The sequence below is a fragment of the Pipistrellus hanaki genome (assembly GCF_964339955.1).
Source record: "Pipistrellus hanaki genome assembly, chromosome: 2".
Taxonomy (NCBI): domain Eukaryota; kingdom Metazoa; phylum Chordata; class Mammalia; order Chiroptera; family Vespertilionidae; genus Pipistrellus; species Pipistrellus hanaki.
In genome coordinates, this window is record NC_140504.1 from 176,973,474 (window position 1) to 176,992,077 (window position 18,604).

General features: G+C 43.3%; 1 protein-coding gene across 1 annotated transcript in view; it reads left to right on the forward strand.

The window, feature by feature from the left end:
• INPP5B (inositol polyphosphate-5-phosphatase B) overlaps window positions 1-18,604 on the forward strand; it is a 52,749-nt gene that overhangs the window by 32,151 nt on the left and 1,994 nt on the right. Inside the window, 14 exon segments of the mRNA XM_084873277.1 lie at window positions 161-328; window positions 1,149-1,250; window positions 2,192-2,306; window positions 3,065-3,181; window positions 4,077-4,264; window positions 5,852-5,963; window positions 8,211-8,320; window positions 9,140-9,275; window positions 10,623-10,733; window positions 12,754-12,916; window positions 14,269-14,504; window positions 15,651-15,764; window positions 17,265-17,358; window positions 17,645-17,772. Coding sequence (XP_084729403.1) covers window positions 161-328; window positions 1,149-1,250; window positions 2,192-2,306; window positions 3,065-3,181; window positions 4,077-4,264; window positions 5,852-5,963; window positions 8,211-8,320; window positions 9,140-9,275; window positions 10,623-10,733; window positions 12,754-12,916; window positions 14,269-14,504; window positions 15,651-15,764; window positions 17,265-17,358; window positions 17,645-17,772 — 1,894 coding nt within the window.

The following is an 18,604-nucleotide window of genomic DNA, read 5'->3' on the forward strand; positions in this document are numbered from 1 at the left end:
AATTTCACATAGAAGTTGTGTTGTTTTAGCAAATAAGTTTTTACGTTAGCCTCTTTTGCCTTCTGTGACTCAGATGCTTGTGTGTGGAAACTTCTAGCTTTATATCTATGTCATGAAGGACTCATCAAAATATAACACATTTTTTTGTCTTTTTTTCTAGACAGACTAAATCCAAGTCGGAAATTACCGACATGGTTCGCTCTTCCACTATCACAGTCTCAGACAAGGCTCACATTTTGTCGATGAACAAGTTTGGGCTACGAGAAACACTGGTGAAATCACATCTGATGCAGAAAGAGGAGGATTATACCTATATCCAGAACTTCAGGTAGCTGACTGGCTCTTAGACTGCTTCCAAAGGAAAAATGATCATTCGATTCTTTGAAATTTAAGCACTTAACCTCCACTCCCAGTACCCTGGATTTGAAAGCAAATCCTACTACAGATCTCTTCCTTCATTTTCTAAGATGAGTGATTCCTTTCACTCTTTATAAGCAGGCGTTTGTTCTGTGCCTTTTCGGGCCAGGCACTCTGGTGGGTGTAGAGCAGTGGGAGTGACACAGCTTGCAAATAGTTACAGAAATATTTGAAGAGCTATATGGATAAAAAAAAAAGGGGGGGGAGGGGAAGGGGGAGGGAACGTAGCCTACCCTTACCTACCCTTCGTCGTTCTGGGCCTTTGAAGAAAATAATTTAAATTGAAGTTAGTAAATTGAAGTTAGTGTTTGGTAATCTTTTTAGACAGGATTACCGAAAGTTAAATGAATCAGGTTGCATGATTCTGCTAGATCTTTTTAAATTATTGCACTGTGACCGTAAGACAAAGTAACATTGCTTCTGTGGATAGAAATAGTCAATCATGGTGAGTACTGCAGTTGCTTTCCTTCTGAAAGTACTTTTCATTTCCGAAGCATATGCAGGGTAAAGAATTATCTTGTGGATTATAGTTCTCTAAGGGTTGTTAGAGCTAAGTAGGAATGTTTAGAGTAGGCTTGTGCTGTTTGAAATTATCACACAAGCAACAGATATCACAGCAGACGGCAGTCCATTGGTGTAGGTTAGATGTGACCTTTCTTATGTCTTCAAATGCGTTCCCTTGTTGTCTCCATCGTCCTCCTAAGTGACCGATTGATTTTCTTTGGTGACAGGTTTTTTGTGGGAACGTACAATGTGAATGGACAGTCCCCCAAAGAATGCCTCCGGCCTTGGCTAAGTCATGGTATCCAGGCCCCAGATGTATACTGTGTAGGGTGAGTGTTTCTCTTCCAGTCGCCTCCACATTCTCACACGTATGGCTGTAGCTGAAGGTAGGGGGGCATGAAGATGGGATGGGCAAAAATAGGTTTACAGTTGTTTCTATGGGAAATAATACAACAATTAATAAATAATGATACAAGAATAAACTGTTTTATGTACTCACAACTGTAAAACTACTTTTGTCCATCCCTTAGTTACCTGACTCTTCACAGCAGGCGAAGGAATTGAAGAATATGTACTTAGTAACAGCTGCTTCTCTGTTTGACACTCTTCCTCACAGTTAAACACATTTCTGGCATGCTTACAGTGATGTGCTTGGCAAATGCTAGTATTGAATTTTTAGTATAATCCTTTGTTAAAATCACTGCACCTTAAGCTTATTTTCATTACTTAGACATTCAACACTTTTGGTCATGAAGCAAAGAATATCTTTTGCCAGGGAAGGTTAGCTTAAAAAAAAAAGGAGAAGAAAAAGAAAGGCCCCATCAGTCAGTCCTTTTTGTTTCACACTTACCATCCTCCTACCGCTATACTGGGCACTGTTGATGGGGACGAGTCAGCAAAGAAGCCTGTATGGTAAAGTGGAAAGAGCCTAGAACTTGGAATGTATGGAGATCTAGGTTTGAACCCCTTTGTCGCTTGGTGCTTGTGTGAACTCGTGATCTCAGATGTAAAATGCGGATGCTTCCGACCACTTCACAGGCTGGTTATGAAGAGGAAATGGTATAGGTGAGATGTGACCTTTCTGTGGCTGTGAAAGCTCTGGTAAGTGCCTTAGCATTTTGACCCGCGGCTCTGAGTGTTGTTGTTTTTCTTTTCTCTTGAGGGTCCTGCAGTGTAGCCAGAAAGCTAGGATTTACGCACCCAAACCAATCATTGGACGTGTCATCTTGTACATGACCTTTCTCTACTTTCTCCTTGCTTCTCCTACTAGGTTCCAGGAGCTTGATCTGAGTAAGGAGGCCTTTTTCTTCCATGACACCCCGAAGGAGGAAGAGTGGTTTAAAGCTGTATCAGAGAGTCTTCATCCAGATGCCAAGTATGCAAAGGTAAGAGAGGAGTCAGGGACCTTCAGATGTTAGGCTGCCACGCAGGGAAATTCTAAGACAGTATCTCACATTCTCCCCAAGCCAGTCCTAATTACCCTGCTATTTTCAGTTCCAGATCCTCCAGCAGAGGCACCTGTGGGTGGGCAAGATTCAGGTCTTGGCACTTGTAGGCTAAGTTGTTACCGTAGTATGCCGAGTCAAACAGGTGATTGATTACCCTAGGTCAGTGGTCGGCAAACTCATTAGTCAACAGAGCCAAATATCAACAGTACCACGGTTGAAATTTCTTCTGAGAGCCAAATTTTTTAAACTTAAATTATATAGGTAGGTGCATTGTTATTAACTTACTTAGGGTCCTCCTAAGCTGGCCTTTGCTAAAGCCTCAAAAGGCAAAAGAGCCACATGTGGCTCCTGAACCGCGGTTTGCCGACCATCAGCGGGCCACATGCGACTCTTTGGCCTTTTGAGTTTTTAGCAAAGGCCAGCTTAGGAGTACCCTAAGTAAGTTAATAACAATGCACCTACCTATATAGTTTAAGTTTTAAAAATTTGGCTCTCAAAAGAAATTTCAATTCTTGTACTGTTGATATTTGGCTCTGTTGACTAATGAGTTTGCCGACCACTGCCCTAGGTACTTGTGTGGAGGAGATACATGAATACTCTCAGCCAGCTTTGAGACCACTCTCCTCTGGGATCTTTATTCCTGTTTCTGCCTTCTATTTAATGCTTTGACTTGAATGTTTGACTCTGTTTTCCAGGTGAAATTCATCCGGCTGGTTGGGATTATGCTGCTATTATATGTCAAACAGGAACATGCAGCACACATCTCAGACGTGGAAGCTGAGACCGTGGGGACAGGAATCATGGGGAGGATGGTGAGTCCTTGGTGGTATGTTTGGCACACGGACGGGCCTTGATTCCTAAGGTTTTGTCCCCACTTCTCATGATACCTTGACGCATGTGTCCCAGGGCGGATGCTGGTATTATAATAGATGATGAATTGTGCCCTCAGCAGGGCTGGACTGAGCAGACCACTTTACAAATGGTATTTAAGGGAATTGCTGGCTAATTTGTCCAACTAGCATGGATCCTCATGTTTACTGCACACTAGGGTCTCTAGTTTATTCTCCCATTTAATCCATGAAATAGGTTGCAGAAACTATATTGGGTCACAGAGGAAAAGAAAGAATGCTGATGCAGATTTGCCATTTCCTCTTCTTCCTGAGGCCATTAAAGCCCTGCTTTTAGATTCTACTGCCAGAGCTCAGCCTCCCGGGGAGAAGGGAGAGCATGTGGCTTACCTGGGATGACATGGAGCGTGGCTTCAGCTTGCCACGGGCTGGCTAGTCATTCTTCCTCCTTGGATTTGTTTTCTTTCTTTTTTTTCTTTTTTTTCAATATATTTTATTGATTTTGTACAGAGAGGAAGAGAGAAAGAGATAGTTAGAAACATCGATGAGAGAGAGTCATCGATCAGCTGCCTCTTGCACACCCCCTACTGGGGATATGCCCGCAACCAAGGTACATGCCCTTGACCGGAATCGAACCCGGGTCCCTTCAGTCCCCAAGCTGATGCTCTATCCATTGAGCCAAACCGGTCTCGGCTGGATTTGTTTTCTTGTAAAATGCAGACAGTAATACTGCTTTATTACCTCACGGGGTCATTATGAAGACTAGCTAAGAGAACACATTTTGAAAGTTTGCGGGTTTAAACAACTGACGTAATTAATCAGCCGACAAAACTGGATTTCTCTGGGCTCCTCTTCGTAGGGCAACAAAGGAGGAGTGGCCATCAGGTTCCAGTTCCACACCACCAGCATCTGCGTCGTGAACTCGCACCTGGCAGCCCACACAGAAGAGTACGAGAGGAGGAACCAGGACTTTAAAGACATCTGCTCTCGGATGCAGTTCTGTCAGGTTGACCCGAGCCTTCCCCCTCTCACCATCGGCAAGCACGAGTGAGTCTGGACTTCTACCCCACAGGTCACGGTGCCCCGTGTTGTGTTAGGGAGGTGACTGCCAGAGTGGGGGTTCTAGCCAACTCTCAGTGACACACGGATCATGTCCCTTGGAAAGGTTTAGTTTCCTGATTTCCCATTTGGCAGACCTCTAGAATTCTTCTCAAGTCAGGTGTCCCTGGAAAATGTGTAAGACTTATTTTAATGCGGGTCGGCTTTGATACAACACCACCATGCAAGCAGCCAAAGAGCGAGCATCTCAATGCCAGGCTTTCGAAGTATGTTTCAGGATTTTAGGCGTCTGTTCTTCCCAGGAGCATATGCACTTGAAAGGACTGCATTTGTCTGCCTCACTTAGTCTTTTTTTTTAAAGATGTTTTATTGATTTTATACAGAGAGGAAGGGAGAGGGATAGAGAGCTAGAAACATGGATGAGAGAGAAACATCGATCAGCTGCCTCCTGCACACCCCCCATGGGATGTGCCTGCAACCAATTCATTTAGTCTTTTCTACCTCAACTTTATAAAGCTGTAGTTGCAGCTGCTTGGAGCATTTTGTGCTAATTTTTGTCTATTTTTTTTATTTCGTTTATCTCTAAAACTTCCTCTATGTCTAAATTCAAGGCATATTAGAATTTCTGACTTGAAAGTAACACTTGAAGCTTGTGTCACTTTTTTTTATAAAGAGGAAGAGCCGCTGGGGCCATGGTGTCTGCCAGGGAGTGTTCAGAGTCCAGCCTCTCATCCTGCCTGCTGCCATGGTGGAACTGTCTTGAGCTCACTGGTGTCCTAGAAGCTGACAGGATGGCTTTCCTTCTCCAGGGAACCTAGCAGGGAGTGTGTCTTCTGTTCTGCTAAGCCTGCAGCACCCTAGTTTGTGAGGTTGCAACTTGCATGTCAGTTTGTCTGCTTTTATTTGGGGGAGGGGGGTTGGTGTACTGCTGTGCAGGTTCTCTCGTGACTTGGCTGTTTCCTCTCGGACTTTATGGGATGTGCAGTGTCATTGAGGAACATTCCATTAATTTCCCCCCAAAAGCATCAGGTGCCATAAAACACCCGTCACACTTGCCAAAAGAGCCAACCGATGATGCTATGGTGGTGGTTAAACTCAGATTCTACTGTAGAGGTTGAGCTTTGTTTCAGAGTAACTCAGCTCTAGAAACAAAGGCTGAGGGTGTGTTTTGTGGACTGGAGTGTACGTGGAGGCAGAGGCAACATCATGGCATCATCTAGTTTGGGGTCCCTGGATGATTGGCATGACTCCCCAAACTTGATCTTTTTGCCTCTTCCCAAGAACGAAGTGAATTATTGTCTTGCTTTTAGATCCTATTAGACTATTTTTCCAACCATACAAGAATATAAAGGAGTCAAGGAGAACTCGAGGCAGTTTATAATGAACTTGGACCAAGATAATTGTGTAAGCAGCTTGGTAGACGTGGTATTAAATGAGAGGACAAAAGAGAGATTTCCTGAGCAGCTGAATCATTTTCCCACCCAGCTCCCAACAGGCCGAGTCTCAGGGGCCTTCTGTGATGAGACGGGTAAAGTCCCTACTAATGCCTGCGACCTTTGTGCTCTGTCTTTGCAGTGTGATCTTGTGGCTGGGGGACCTCAACTACAGGATAGAAGAGTTGGATATGGAAAAAGTGAAAAAGCTCATCGAAGAGAAGAACTTTAAAGCCCTGTATGATTATGACCAGGTACCGATGGCCACCTGTGCCCTCTCAGAAAAGCTTGGCTTTTCAACTCCCAGCCTCTTCTTCCTCAGCCTGGAGGTTTCCCTGAGCAGCTGATGTCCAGCCATGTCTTTCATCTGCATTTCCATCGTCCATAGTTGTCTCCCCTTTGGCTTGTCCCTTGAGGTGCCTGGTCCCTCTTCCCTTGGGAGCAGTTGTTTTCTTTCTGTCTCTCTGCCTTGTGTGTGCTCATTCATTCATTCAAGTTGGGAGCAGGGGTACCAGACTTCTCATAAATAAGATAAGTGGCTATTTAAAATTATTTTCTAATTCTTTTGAATTTGTCTCCTGTTCCTCTATCCTTTTCCTCCCCAGACTTGTCCAATGTGAATGACAACTCTTTTTCCTGCTTTCTTCACTTCCGGTGGGAATCAGTTCTGTGACCTGCTTTTTTCCTGCCATGTTTGGGTTACCATTTCTATCTCAAAGCATTAGCCATTTCACAGGACAAGAGCAGTCAGTTTCTCTCTTTCTTTAGGCTAGGGGTGTCGAACTCAATCAGAGAAGGGGCCAAAATCTAAAATCCAGCTTAAATCGTGGGCCGAATGGTTTACTGAACAGTCATAAACTGACAATGTCATAAACTGACAGCGGAGTGCAGTGATGACAGCGCGGTGCGGGCCACATTGCAAGGCCTGGCGGGCTGGATTTGGCCCTCGGGCCTTGTGTTTGACACATGTGCTTTAGGCTACTCCTCAATAGACTGAAAAGCGGTTCCAGTGGTCAGAATTGTTCAGAATGATAAAGCTCTTTTTCTTTCTAGTCCATGTCCCCTTTTAAATAATCTTAGTATTCATTAGTCTACATTTTTCAGTTATCTTTTTCTCCCTAGCAGATCAATTGCAGGAAAAAACCCGTCAACTTTATATCTTAAAAAAAAAAATCTTTCTTTATGGAATAATCTCTTTATTAATCCATCTTTCTCTCTGTAGCTGTTTTCCTTGGTAAATTACTTTTATTCTCTTTAATACCCATTTCAACCTTAATCCAGTCTATTCTTTTCTATTCTATTCTATTCTAAACTGTCTGTTTCTTGCCTCTGTATTCTGGGCTGAGGCATTCTAATTTCCCTGGGAGTTTAATACTTATCTCCTCTTGCCTTCTTTTCTGGTCTTTCCTCAAGTAATAGTAGCTGTTTTGTGTGTTCTCTGCTTTCCAGATGGTTTTAAGGTCAACATATGCTCATTCAAGAAGCATCAGCTTACCTTAATACCTAAATGCTTTATTTTCTATTGCTTTTTCTTTATTAGTTTATTCTAGGAATTCGCTTTTGGGAGAATTTGGCAACTGTTGTCTCTGCATTGGAGCTGACAGTTCTTCCCCAGTTCACTTAGCACCCACTTTGGGGCAGGGGACGGAGAGGCAGAGCACCTGTATTTTTATCTCTTGCCGAGAGTGTGACCTGGAAGGAGCTCCCAGAATTAGTGCACTAAGAAGGATGCTAGCTATTATAATGTGCCAGCACTGTTCTAAGTTGACAGTTCATTTTCCAACAATCCTGTGAAGCAGATTCTAAGTCCAGAATTTACCGATAGAGAAATCAAGGCACACAGCTTCCTTCAGTACACTAACTGGACAAGCTTCTTTTGAAAGTGTTTGTTTTAAGTGATTTTTAAATTTAAACTATAATTCGCTTGGTATATTTCTACTATATGTTTCTACATAATGGAAGTTTCCCTTTGCTTTTTGGACTGTATCTTTCCAGACTCTTTTATAGGCAGTTTTGACTCTCAGTGTAATTAATTAAAACAACTGTGCTACACAGACGAAGCGTTTGATACCTAAAAAGGAAACGCTCTGTCTGTTGGTACCTAAACCTCCTAGGGACTTGTCAGTAAGATGGTACTCAGGCTCCCTGGATGCAGTAACTCCTATAAAAGCACCTTAAAAACTGTGTAACAGCCAAAGGAAATTTTGGCTTGCTTGCTCCTCTTCCTGGAAGCTAGTTAATTCAAGATCTTACAGCTGATATGTGTGGAATTGTGTACCTGAAACCTATGTAATTTTGTTAATCAGTGTCACCCCAATAAAGTCAATAAAAAGGGGCGGGGGAGGGGGAAGTGAAACAAATAAACAAAAATAACTTTCCAGACTAGCTTTTTCATGGGCCTTGCCCTTTGAATTAGGATTCAGATTTAAAATTGCTATCTGCTAATTCAAAGCTTGACCTTTTTATTCTGAGATCTTTTTTTCTTCCATCCTTTTGTATAGCTGAAAGCTCAGATGGCTGCAAAGGCTGTCTTTGAAGGCTTCACAGAAGGCGAACTCACGTTCCAGCCTACCTATAAATATGATACTGGCTCCGACGAGTGGGATACCAGGTAGGTCAGAGGTCACTTCAGGAGGTCAGGCAAAGGGAAACCCAGAAATTTAGGGAATCACTTGCCCTCGTGGGCCTAAAGGGGAAGATAGGTTTACTGTGACTTTTCTCCGTGTTTTGTACTCTGGTTAAACATTTTCTCCCAGTATCTGCTCATTAAGCAGCCTGCCTTCCTCCTTGTTTTCTATTTGACTGCTTTAGCCTTTGTTCCCTAATCATTCTTGTGACTGATTTACTTTTAAGTTATTCTCAGGGGGATAAGATGATTCCAACTAGCTTAGGTTGTACTTGGTCACCGCATAGTAGTTCATACATTTTATTAGTGCCTATGGTATGCCGTGCCCTATTCAATGCATTTTACCTGCATTATCTCATTTAATCTTCTCAACAACCTGTCCAAATAGGTATGATTTTGTTATTCTCGTTTTATGGATCAGGGGACTGAGGCATTAAAAAATGAAAGAGCCTCCCAAGCAGGCAAGTGGAGAGCCAGGATTGGAATCCAGGCAGTAGGAATTCAAAGCCTGTTTTAACCACCATCTTTTAAGAACCACAAAGTACTTACTGTCAGATTGCCTTTTGACTCTCGCCTCATCCCCATAGGAGGCCAGAGAGCAGGGAATCGTTCTGAACGGTGTTTTGGATGATACACAGGATACATGTTATGTCTCTGTGAGCCCAAATCGCTCCTGACCTCTCAGATCACTGGGCCTTGAGGACTGGACGGCTCTGCCCAGTCATCCCCCAGCTGAGCCAGGGGCTAGCCAGGCAGTGGGTACTGCTGTGCCTGTGAGGCCCCAGGGTGGACTTTGCGTTTCAGCGAGAAGTGTCGCGCGCCTGCCTGGTGTGACCGGATCCTCTGGAAAGGGAAGAACATTACGCAGCTGAGTTACCAGAGCCACATGGCCCTGAAGACCAGTGACCACAAGCCTGTCAGCTCGGAGTTTGACATTGGGGTAGGTGGGCAGCCGCGCCCGTTGTCACCATTCCGTGGGGGATAACAGGCTCTCACAACCAAGACTCCTTTTTTCTTTCTGGTGTCCTCTTTTCCCTTGAGTATGATGAAGCTCCTTTAAAAATTGTTTTAATTTCAATTTGACTCATAATTGCTTTGACATACTACCACTGTATGTTTCTACCTTCATGGAAGTTTCACTTTTTGGACTGAATCTCTGCAGACCTTTCTCCATGCATTTACAAATGTGTGTCAGCATTCTCTGTGTGACACAGGGAATGATTCTAGAGGAAGGTTTTCCTTTTTGTAAGAGAGATCATATTATGCACATTGTCCTGAGAACATATTTTTTCCCCACTGACTGTGTCCCAGGGGACCTTTAGATGACACTAAAGGCAGAGCTCCCTCATTATTTTTAAAGGTTTCAAAATACGCCACAGTGTATATGTTGATCATTTGTTTCCAAAGTTTTGCTATTGTATACAGTGCTATGGTAACCACCCTTCATGTATCTTTGTGGACCAGTGTATTTCTATAGAATGAAATTCCTAGGGGTTCAATGAAAAATGTATTTTAAATTTATTACATTTTCCTAAATTATCCTCCCAGCAGTTTTTTACCATTTTACACTTCTGCCAACCATGTATGACCTTATTTTCTCACACCCTGGCTAATATTGGGTTTTAGCAATCTTTTGAATTTCTACCAACACAGTGAGCCAAAAGAAAAATATATTTCATTATTTTAGATTACATTTCCCTGATTACTAGTGAAGTTGGACATCTTTTAATTTATTCCCTATTTGTATCTCTTTTTCAGTGACTTCAGTATTTATCAGTTCTCAAGGGTCCAGGTAGAAGCATATTGGAATCCGTGAAGGTGTGGGTGATTTGGAAAAAGCATAATGAATATTATAATTACAGTTTTATTGCTAGAAAGTGACAAAATTGTGTTTATAATTCAAAATACAGAAGGGAAAATCTGACAAAATCTTGTCTGTTGGAGCAGTTAGTTAAAAAAAAGCTTAAGAAATGCTTTTTAAAGAAATGCTGCTTTAAGTCAAAGCTCTAGAGAGGTTTCTTACTGCAGGCCTTACTGCTGAGCATCCCTCCGCCCTGGTCCTGAGGCCTGGGAGAACTGCCCACCAGGCTTCCCCTCCGCATCCTCTTTCTGCTAACAAGGAAGCAGTTGGCTTTGCCTCTGGGTGGCCCTTCTAGGTCTGTTGTTGATTGGGATTCTTGTTAATTAACTAACTACTTAGTCTCCACTTTCCGCCAGGAATGTCCTGTAAACTGAAAGAGGAAATGGGCAGGAGCCGTGGCACTCAGCCTCTGATGTTTTCTTCCAGGTGAGGCTTAAAGATGAAGAGCTTTACCGGAAGGCTCTGGAGGAGATTGTTCGATCCCTGGACAAGATGGAAAATGCCAACATTCCTTCTGTGTCGCTCTCCCGGCTGGAGGTAGGAAGGACTGTTAAGAATATCAGCATTGCCCCAGTTGCTTTAGCTCAATAGATAAGAGCATTGGCTTCCCGGGTTCAATTGTAGCCGGGGGTGCATGCTTGGGTTGTGGGCTCGATCCCCAGTAGGGGGTGTGCAGGAGGCAGCCGATTAATGATTCTCTCTCATCATTAATATTTCTATATTTTTCTCCCTCTCCCTTTCTCTCTGATATCAATGAAAAGATACAGCATCAGCCCTGGATGGTTAGGCTCCATGGATAGTGTTGGCCTACAAACTGAAGGGTGGGCCCAGGTTGAAGGGTCCCAAATTTCATTCTGGTCAAGGGAATGTGCCTCAGACCTTGAAACCAATCAATGTATCTCTTTCTTTCTTTTTAAAATATATTTTATTGATTTTTTTACAGAGAGAGAAGGGAGAAGGATAGAGAGTTAGAAACATCGATCAGCTGCCTCCTGCACCCCCCCTCCTGGGGATGTGCCCACAACCAAAGTACATGTTCTTGACTGGAATTGAACCTGAGACCCTTGAGTCTACAGGCTGACGCTCTATCCACCGAGCCAAACCGGTTAGAGCTCAATGTGTCTCTTTCACAGAGATTCTTCTCTCTGTCTATCCCAATCCTTTCCACTCTCTAGATATCAATGGAAAAATATCCTTGGGTGAGGATTAACAAAACAACACAAGAAAGAATATCAGCATCTTCTATTCATAGAGCTTAAATTTCATCTATGAGGGCTCAGAATCCCAGGAGGTACCCGTCAGACTACTGAACTCTAGTCTTCTTGATAGGCTGCTTCTAGATAAAGTGAGGCTGCTGGTGCTAGCTGAGAAGAAAGGGTTTGTTCATTTATACCATGTTCATCTCCTGATATAAACCAGAAGCCTTTAACCATTTGTGGCTCATAGATTTCACCTACACATGAGCCATCTGTGAGTTAAATAATGGCAAAGGTGACCCAAAATGTGGGGGGTTTTTTTGTGTAAATTTTAATATAACTGGTGTGTATTCTTGTATTGGGTTTGTCTTCCTACTGATGTGTTGCTTTGAGATCAAATTGAGTCTGAATTTCTTGGGTATGCTTGAGTTAACGGTAGGGAAGGCAGTAGAGAAAAAGCAGTGGGCTCTGGCCGGTTTGACTCAGTGGACAGGGCGTCAGCCTGCAGACTCAAGGGTCCCGGGTTCAATTCTGGTCAGGGGCGTGTACCTTGGTTGTGGCACATCCCCAGTGGGAGGTGTGCTGGAGGCAGCTGATTAATGTTTCTCTCTCATTGATGTTTCTAACTCTCTCTCCCTCTCCCTTCCTCTTTGTAAAAAAGCAATAAAATATATTTAAAAAAGAAAAAGAAAAGAAAAGCAGTGGTCAGTGGGAGAAGTCAAGTTAGGGTTAAAGATTTTTCATGAAAGAGCCACAGCATAGATCATTTAGAATTGACAATACCAAGAGGTCAGTCAAATGGGTATTTATGGTGAGAGTACTTTTAATACCTTAAATGTCCAGCCACTTGGAAAGATAAGTTTGGTCTTGAGTTTGTTTGGGTGTAGAAGATACGTTGGTTCCTTCAGGAAATTTATTTATAAAACAACATGCTTTCTTTGAGTTTTTTGGTTTCTGGGTTAAACACAGACAATTGGTCTTTAGCAGTAGCTGTGACCTCCTAGGTAACGTAGAGAAGAAACATGATTTGAAAGAAGTGGTCCTTCTTTCTTTTCTTTTCTTTTTTTTTTTTTTAGAGGAAGGGAGAGGGAGAGAGAGAGAAACATCAATGATGTGAGAGACTTGTTGATTGGCTGCCTCCTGCAACCCCTATACTGGGGATGGAGCCCATAACCCCAGCATGTGTTCTTGACTAGAATTGACCTGGGACCCTTAAGTCCAACTCTCTATCCACTGAGTCAAACCAGCTAGGGCTGGTCCTTCATTTTCTTTCCAGAAAGGGCAAGGAGTGCCCAGTTGGGTGTCTGGATGGGTTGCCGAGAAGAGGACATTGGTCTGATGGGTTTCGGGCTTGTTCCCAGTTCTGTTTTCAGAATGTGAAGTACATGCAATTGCAAGTGGAATCCTTTACAATTCATAATGGACAAGTACCCTGTCAGTTTGAATTCATCAACAAGCCTGATGAAGAGTCTTACTGTAAGCCGTGGCTGAATGCCAACCCCAGCAAAGGGTTCCTCCTGCCAGGTAAGGCCTGTTCCAGGTCCATGATTACTGATTTGGGGTACACTCTCCCCTAACTTTGCTCATTTTTCTGTAATAAGCTTTTTGTTTGAGTGTTTTGTTGTCTTTTGAACTTTTAAATAGTCCTATGAATGGCCAAAACCGGTTTGGCTCAGTGGTAGAGCGTCAGTCTGCGGACTGAAAGGTCCCAGGTTCGATTCCAGTCAGGGGCATGTATGTTGGTTGCGGGCACATCCCTGGTGGGAGGTGTGCAAAAAAAAAAAAAGTCCTATGAATGAATCATCTACAAATAAAATATAAAATATAAAATAGTGAGGAGCGTGAGTTCAGCTTCAGAAGCATTCTCAATCATGTATTTGTTCCATAATTTCACAGAAAGAGAAAACCTAAGATTGCTGTGAAGCAGCTGCTGCTGTTAACCATTTTGTAAAAAACATTTAATTGATTTTAGAGAGGAATGGAGAGATAGAAACATCAATGATGAGAGAGAATCACTGATTGGCTGCCTCCTGCACACCCCACACTGGGGATCAAGCCTGCAACCCAGGCATGTGTCCCTGTCTGGAATCAAACCAGAGACCATTCAGTTCGCAAGCTAAGCCAAACCAGCCAGGGCTGTTAACCATTTTTAACCTTTGCCAGTGGCTCAGTTGGTTGAAGCGTTGTCCTATACACCAAAAGGTTGCGGGTTTGTTTCCTGGTTGTTGTGTGTATGGGGGGGCAACCAATGGATGTTTCTCTTTCTCTCTCTCATCAATAAAAACATATTCTTGGGTGAGCATAACAACAAACAAAAAGCATCATTTTTATTGTCTGCCTCACCATAATCAACTCCCTCTTGCTCTTGTAGGGAAAGATAATGGGGTGATAACCCCAAAATTATATCTGGCTCTGGAATGTACCATGCAAATCTCTCCCCTAACTTCTCCTTTGCACTCTATGTTGTGCTATGTGGCAAAGGGATTAAGCCTGCTTTGTGGACAATTCACAGGGTGATAGTTTCATTATATTTTCTACTGGATCAGGTATCTTTATCTGACCTTGCTCAGGGTAAGCTCTTTGATCCATGCCTTCTTAGTGATTAGTAATTGGCTTAAGCTTTGCTACTTAGAACTTAAATTTCACAGTAGTTGCCTATTCACATGTTTTTATTTGTTGTTTTCATATTCCCACTTGGACTATCAATTCTGTTCGTGTGTCTCCTGAGTGCTGAGCACATAAATACTTGGTTGGCTCTTATTTCCCTTCCTTAACCCTTTAGGCCTGCTTGACTCTCTTCCTTTTCTATCCTTTTCCCTCACACCCTTTCTCTTGACCTTCCACCAGCCAACATTACTTTTTAAATTTTTCTTCAGATTCGGCCGTTGAGATTGACTTGGAGATATTTGTAAGTAAGACCATGGCTACAAAGCTCAACTCTGGTGAAGACAAAATTGAGGACATTCTTGTTTTGCACTTGGAGAGGGGAAAGGATTACTTTTTGTCTGTGTCTGGGAACTACGTGCCCAGCTGTTTCGGATCTCCCATTCATACACTGTGCTACATGAGGGAGCCGATCTCTGACCTGCCGCTTGAAACTGTGAGAGAGCTGGTGAGTTATGGGCCAAGGAAACATCTAGTACTGTGTAGCAGCCATGTCTGTCAAACAGGCTATTCCCAGGGATCTGGGAATTCTTCAGCCTTCCTAGAGCTGGCTTATTGTATCAGTTATGCACAGTATTGCTGTGTAACAAAACCACCCTGAACTCTTAATGGTTGAAATTATCCAAATTATTGCTCCTCCTGTTTCCAGTTTACCTCTTCCGCTGATCTTGCCTAGGCTCATCTGTGCAGTAGCAATCAGATGGTGGCAAATTGTGAAGCCAGCCCAGATTCCAAGGGCGGGAAGAGACTCTCCCACTTGGTAGAAAAAGCTACAAAACGCTGTGGCCATGTTTTTCAGTCTTTCATACACAGTGCGTTAGATAAACTCAGCCATGGATACGATGATAATGAAGGTTCCCTGGCCCATGTTCATCTTCTTATTTTCTATTTACTTTTTTCTCTCTTATTTTTAATCATTGTTTGGTCATGTATCATCCAAAACTAAATTTTCTGAGACCTCAGAGGTTCCTATGGAGACAATTCTTATACAAGGCAACTAGTGTGGAGCAGATTTATAGTAATACATATGCTCCTCCCACCCATGCATTTTTTTTAAATTTAATCTTTATTGTTCAGATTATTACAATTGTTCTCCACCCATGCATTTTTTTTCACCCATGCATTTTTAAATCTAGGTACTCTTGAACACCATCCTCTCCATTATACAGATGAAAACTGAGGCTTCATAAGGAGATTGATTTGTCACGGTCACATGGCAAGTTAGCACTGGACCTGGACCTTGCATCCTGGTTTTTGGACTCTCAAGTCTGTGTCCTATTTTCCCTGGACCACAGTGGCTTTCTAGCTCTGACAGTGAAATGCTATCGGCAGGATTTTTCCTAAGCCGTTGATGCATATTGTTACACAATTCATGGACACTTCTTGCTGTAATGCATTCCTAATTCTAAAAAATCACCTTTGTACTTTGTGCCACCTGATTTCATTTCCGACTGTGGAATGCTTGCTTAAGAGCATTGAAATGTTCCCTTTCTCCCATGGGTTTGCTGTCCCCACACCCTGTGTTCTCCTAAGCCAGCATAGAGTAAGTTCTCTGGGTGGGGCTGCTGAGTCTTTTTATTTTATTTCTTTTCAGACTCTGATGCCACTCTGGACTGAAGATGATGGCAGCCAGCTGGAGAACCCCATGGAAATCCCCAAAGAGCTCTGGATGATGGTTGACTTCCTGCACCGAAATGCTGCCCAGGAGGTGGGTGCTTCCACAGTCAGCCCTGATGGAGGCCGGGCTGCCCTGAGAAAGAGCATCAGCCCCAGTGTTTGGTGTAAGCAGCTTTTAATCCTGAGAACTGGTGGAAAGCTGTTCTTCCCTCAGGGAGTGAATGTCGGATAAATAGGTTCTTGTTTCACACCCTTGGGGGATCATGATGTTACCTGGAGCGCTTGGTTACCCCCAAGGGAAGCAGCCTTGCACAGGACTGCATGTTCCCTCCCCTGGCCTGGGGCGCCCATGTAGAAAGCCACCTGGAGCTCTCTCAGGGGCTTAGCCAGGTATCCTTTTCAGGAACTCTCCCAGCTTCTGGGAAGGGGATGTGCTAACTTGTAGACAACCAGATAGAGGCAGGAGGAATTCCCAGGTTATATGAGTCAGGAGGCCTGATTTCTACAGTGACTTGGGCAATGTCATCGAGATCAGATTAGCCAGTTTCACTGACTCATTTATATAGGTCACAGAGAGACCGAGCAACATATATTCTTATGATATTCTCTTTTCACGTTTTTTCTTTCACATTGAGTGTTACAATGTACCAAATGTTCTAAGTGTTTTATAGGATTGCCTCATTCAGTTCTCAGAAAGGCAAATAACTTGGTGAAGGTCCCAAAGCTGATTAATGGGCAGGATTGGGATCTGAACCCAAGGAATCTGGCTAGAGAAGTCACATTCTTTCTTTTTTTCCCCCCTTTAAAAACAATATATTATTGATTTCAGAGAGAGAAATAGAAACATCAATAATGGGAGAGAATCATTGATTAGCTCCCCTTGCACTCTCCCCATCAGGAATCAAGCCTGCAGCCCTGGCATAAGCCCTGACTAGAAATCGAACCGTGACCTCCTGGTTCACAGGTGGATGCACAATCACTGAGCCACGCCGGCTGGAGAGAAGTCACTTTCTTACATAACATGCTCTTCTCACTTCTCTATAGAGACGTGTAACTTTTGAACAATACATATAATATGGTTATTATCAACACAGTTAGATGGCATTGACATTTTATACAACAAAGGAATGTAAAGTCCCCTGGGACTACTGGAAATACCTTCATTGCCATAATCTTGTTTTCATAAAGCACTGAACTACATTTTAATTTTCTTCATCTTATAAAGGATATAATTTCTTCATAATTTTCTGTTTCTGGTTAGTCCCTCTGTAACATAAAGGAAACATAGCTGCTTTTAAGTTTCCCTTATGTTGGATCTTCCTGTTGTATATCACAGCCCTACCCATAGTTTTATAAAAGATGTCTTATCACTCACTCTGAAGACCTGTTGTGGGAGCCTGCCTGGGAAAGCCTGCAAGGTGAATTAATTGGCCACACCAGCCTAAATCAGGTTGTCTATCAGGGTGACCCAGAGGCCGCACTACATGCTTCTTTTTGTTCTCTGCTGGAAATTATATGTATTTCTAGGTCGGGAATTCATTGCTGATTTTCTGAGGATATAATTGCTTTGTGACACTCTTCCCTTTTGCAGGAGGATCTGTTTCAACAGCCAGGCCGAAGGTTGGAATTTGAGCAAATCAGGGACTGTTTGGATGCTGGAATGATTGATAACCTTGATACCCTCTGTATCCTTTATGTCTGTGTATGTATAAGAGAGGTGAGAAAAAGGAAATAAGTTTTTAAAGCTCAAAATCAGATATTGTGTCTTCAGCGAACATGTTTTTCTTACTGAAAGTTTGCATAGAGAAGTCTTTACAACGTTAAGCAACCAATACAGTAGGAACTAAGAAGACACACAGCTTGGCTCCTTCAAGCTAGCAGGCAGGTAGCACTTCTGGCATGTGCTCGGTCCTGGGCCTTTTCCTAACCACGGGCAGCAGCATCACCTGTTCCTTAACGATGGGCCAAAAGCCCTTAGCAACCACTCCGTAGCCGAAGCTTTGCTGCTTTTCCTGGAGAGCCTGCCAGAGCCGGTCATCTGCTACAGCGCCTACCATAGCTGCTTGGAGTGTTCTGGCAACTACACAGCCAGTAAACAGGTGAGGGGAAGCGCTGGGCACCAGCATACACATGCTGCAGCCCCAGGCCCCCTGGGGCCTGAGGGAATAGCAGTCACAGCCCCTCCCATGCAATATCTTAGAAACTCACCTGTATCTTTCCTTCCCAAACCAGTTTTTCCTCTCCTCCCCTTTTCCTTTCAATGGCATCACACTTAATTGTAGTGACTCAACCCAGAAACCTGAGTCATTTCTGACTCCTCCACTTCTTACCTCCCACATGCCCACTCCCCTTGATTTGTCACCCATCTTTTCTCTCCCATTCTCCTTCCACTTTCCTTGGTGCAGGGCCCTGCATTCAGGCTCTCCCTCTGCTCATTTGTTTTGTATACTGCCATTAGGTTGTGTTTTATTTTATTTTATTTTTTTTAATACATTTTTATTGATTTTTCACAGAGAGGAGGAGAGAGGGATAGAGAGCTAGAAACGTTGATGAGAGAGAAACATCGACCAGCTGCCTCTTGCACACCCCCCACCGGGGATGTGCCCGCAACCAATGTACATGCCCTTGACCGGAATCGAACCTGGGACCTTTCAGTCCGCAGACCGACGCTCTACCACTGAGCCAAACCGGTTTCGGCTAGGTTGTGTTTTAAAGCTCTCATCGTGTTACTGTTGGCCAAAGGCCATACTTGGCTTTCTATTGCCAATGAATGATTTTTTTAAAAAATCTTTATTGTTCATATTATTACAGATGTTCCTCTTCCCCCCCCCCTCCGTTGCTCCGCTCCACCAGGTTCCCACCCCACCCTCTGCCCTTTCCCCACCCATCATTGAATGAATGATTTTTTTAAAGATTTAATACTTTCTGTGA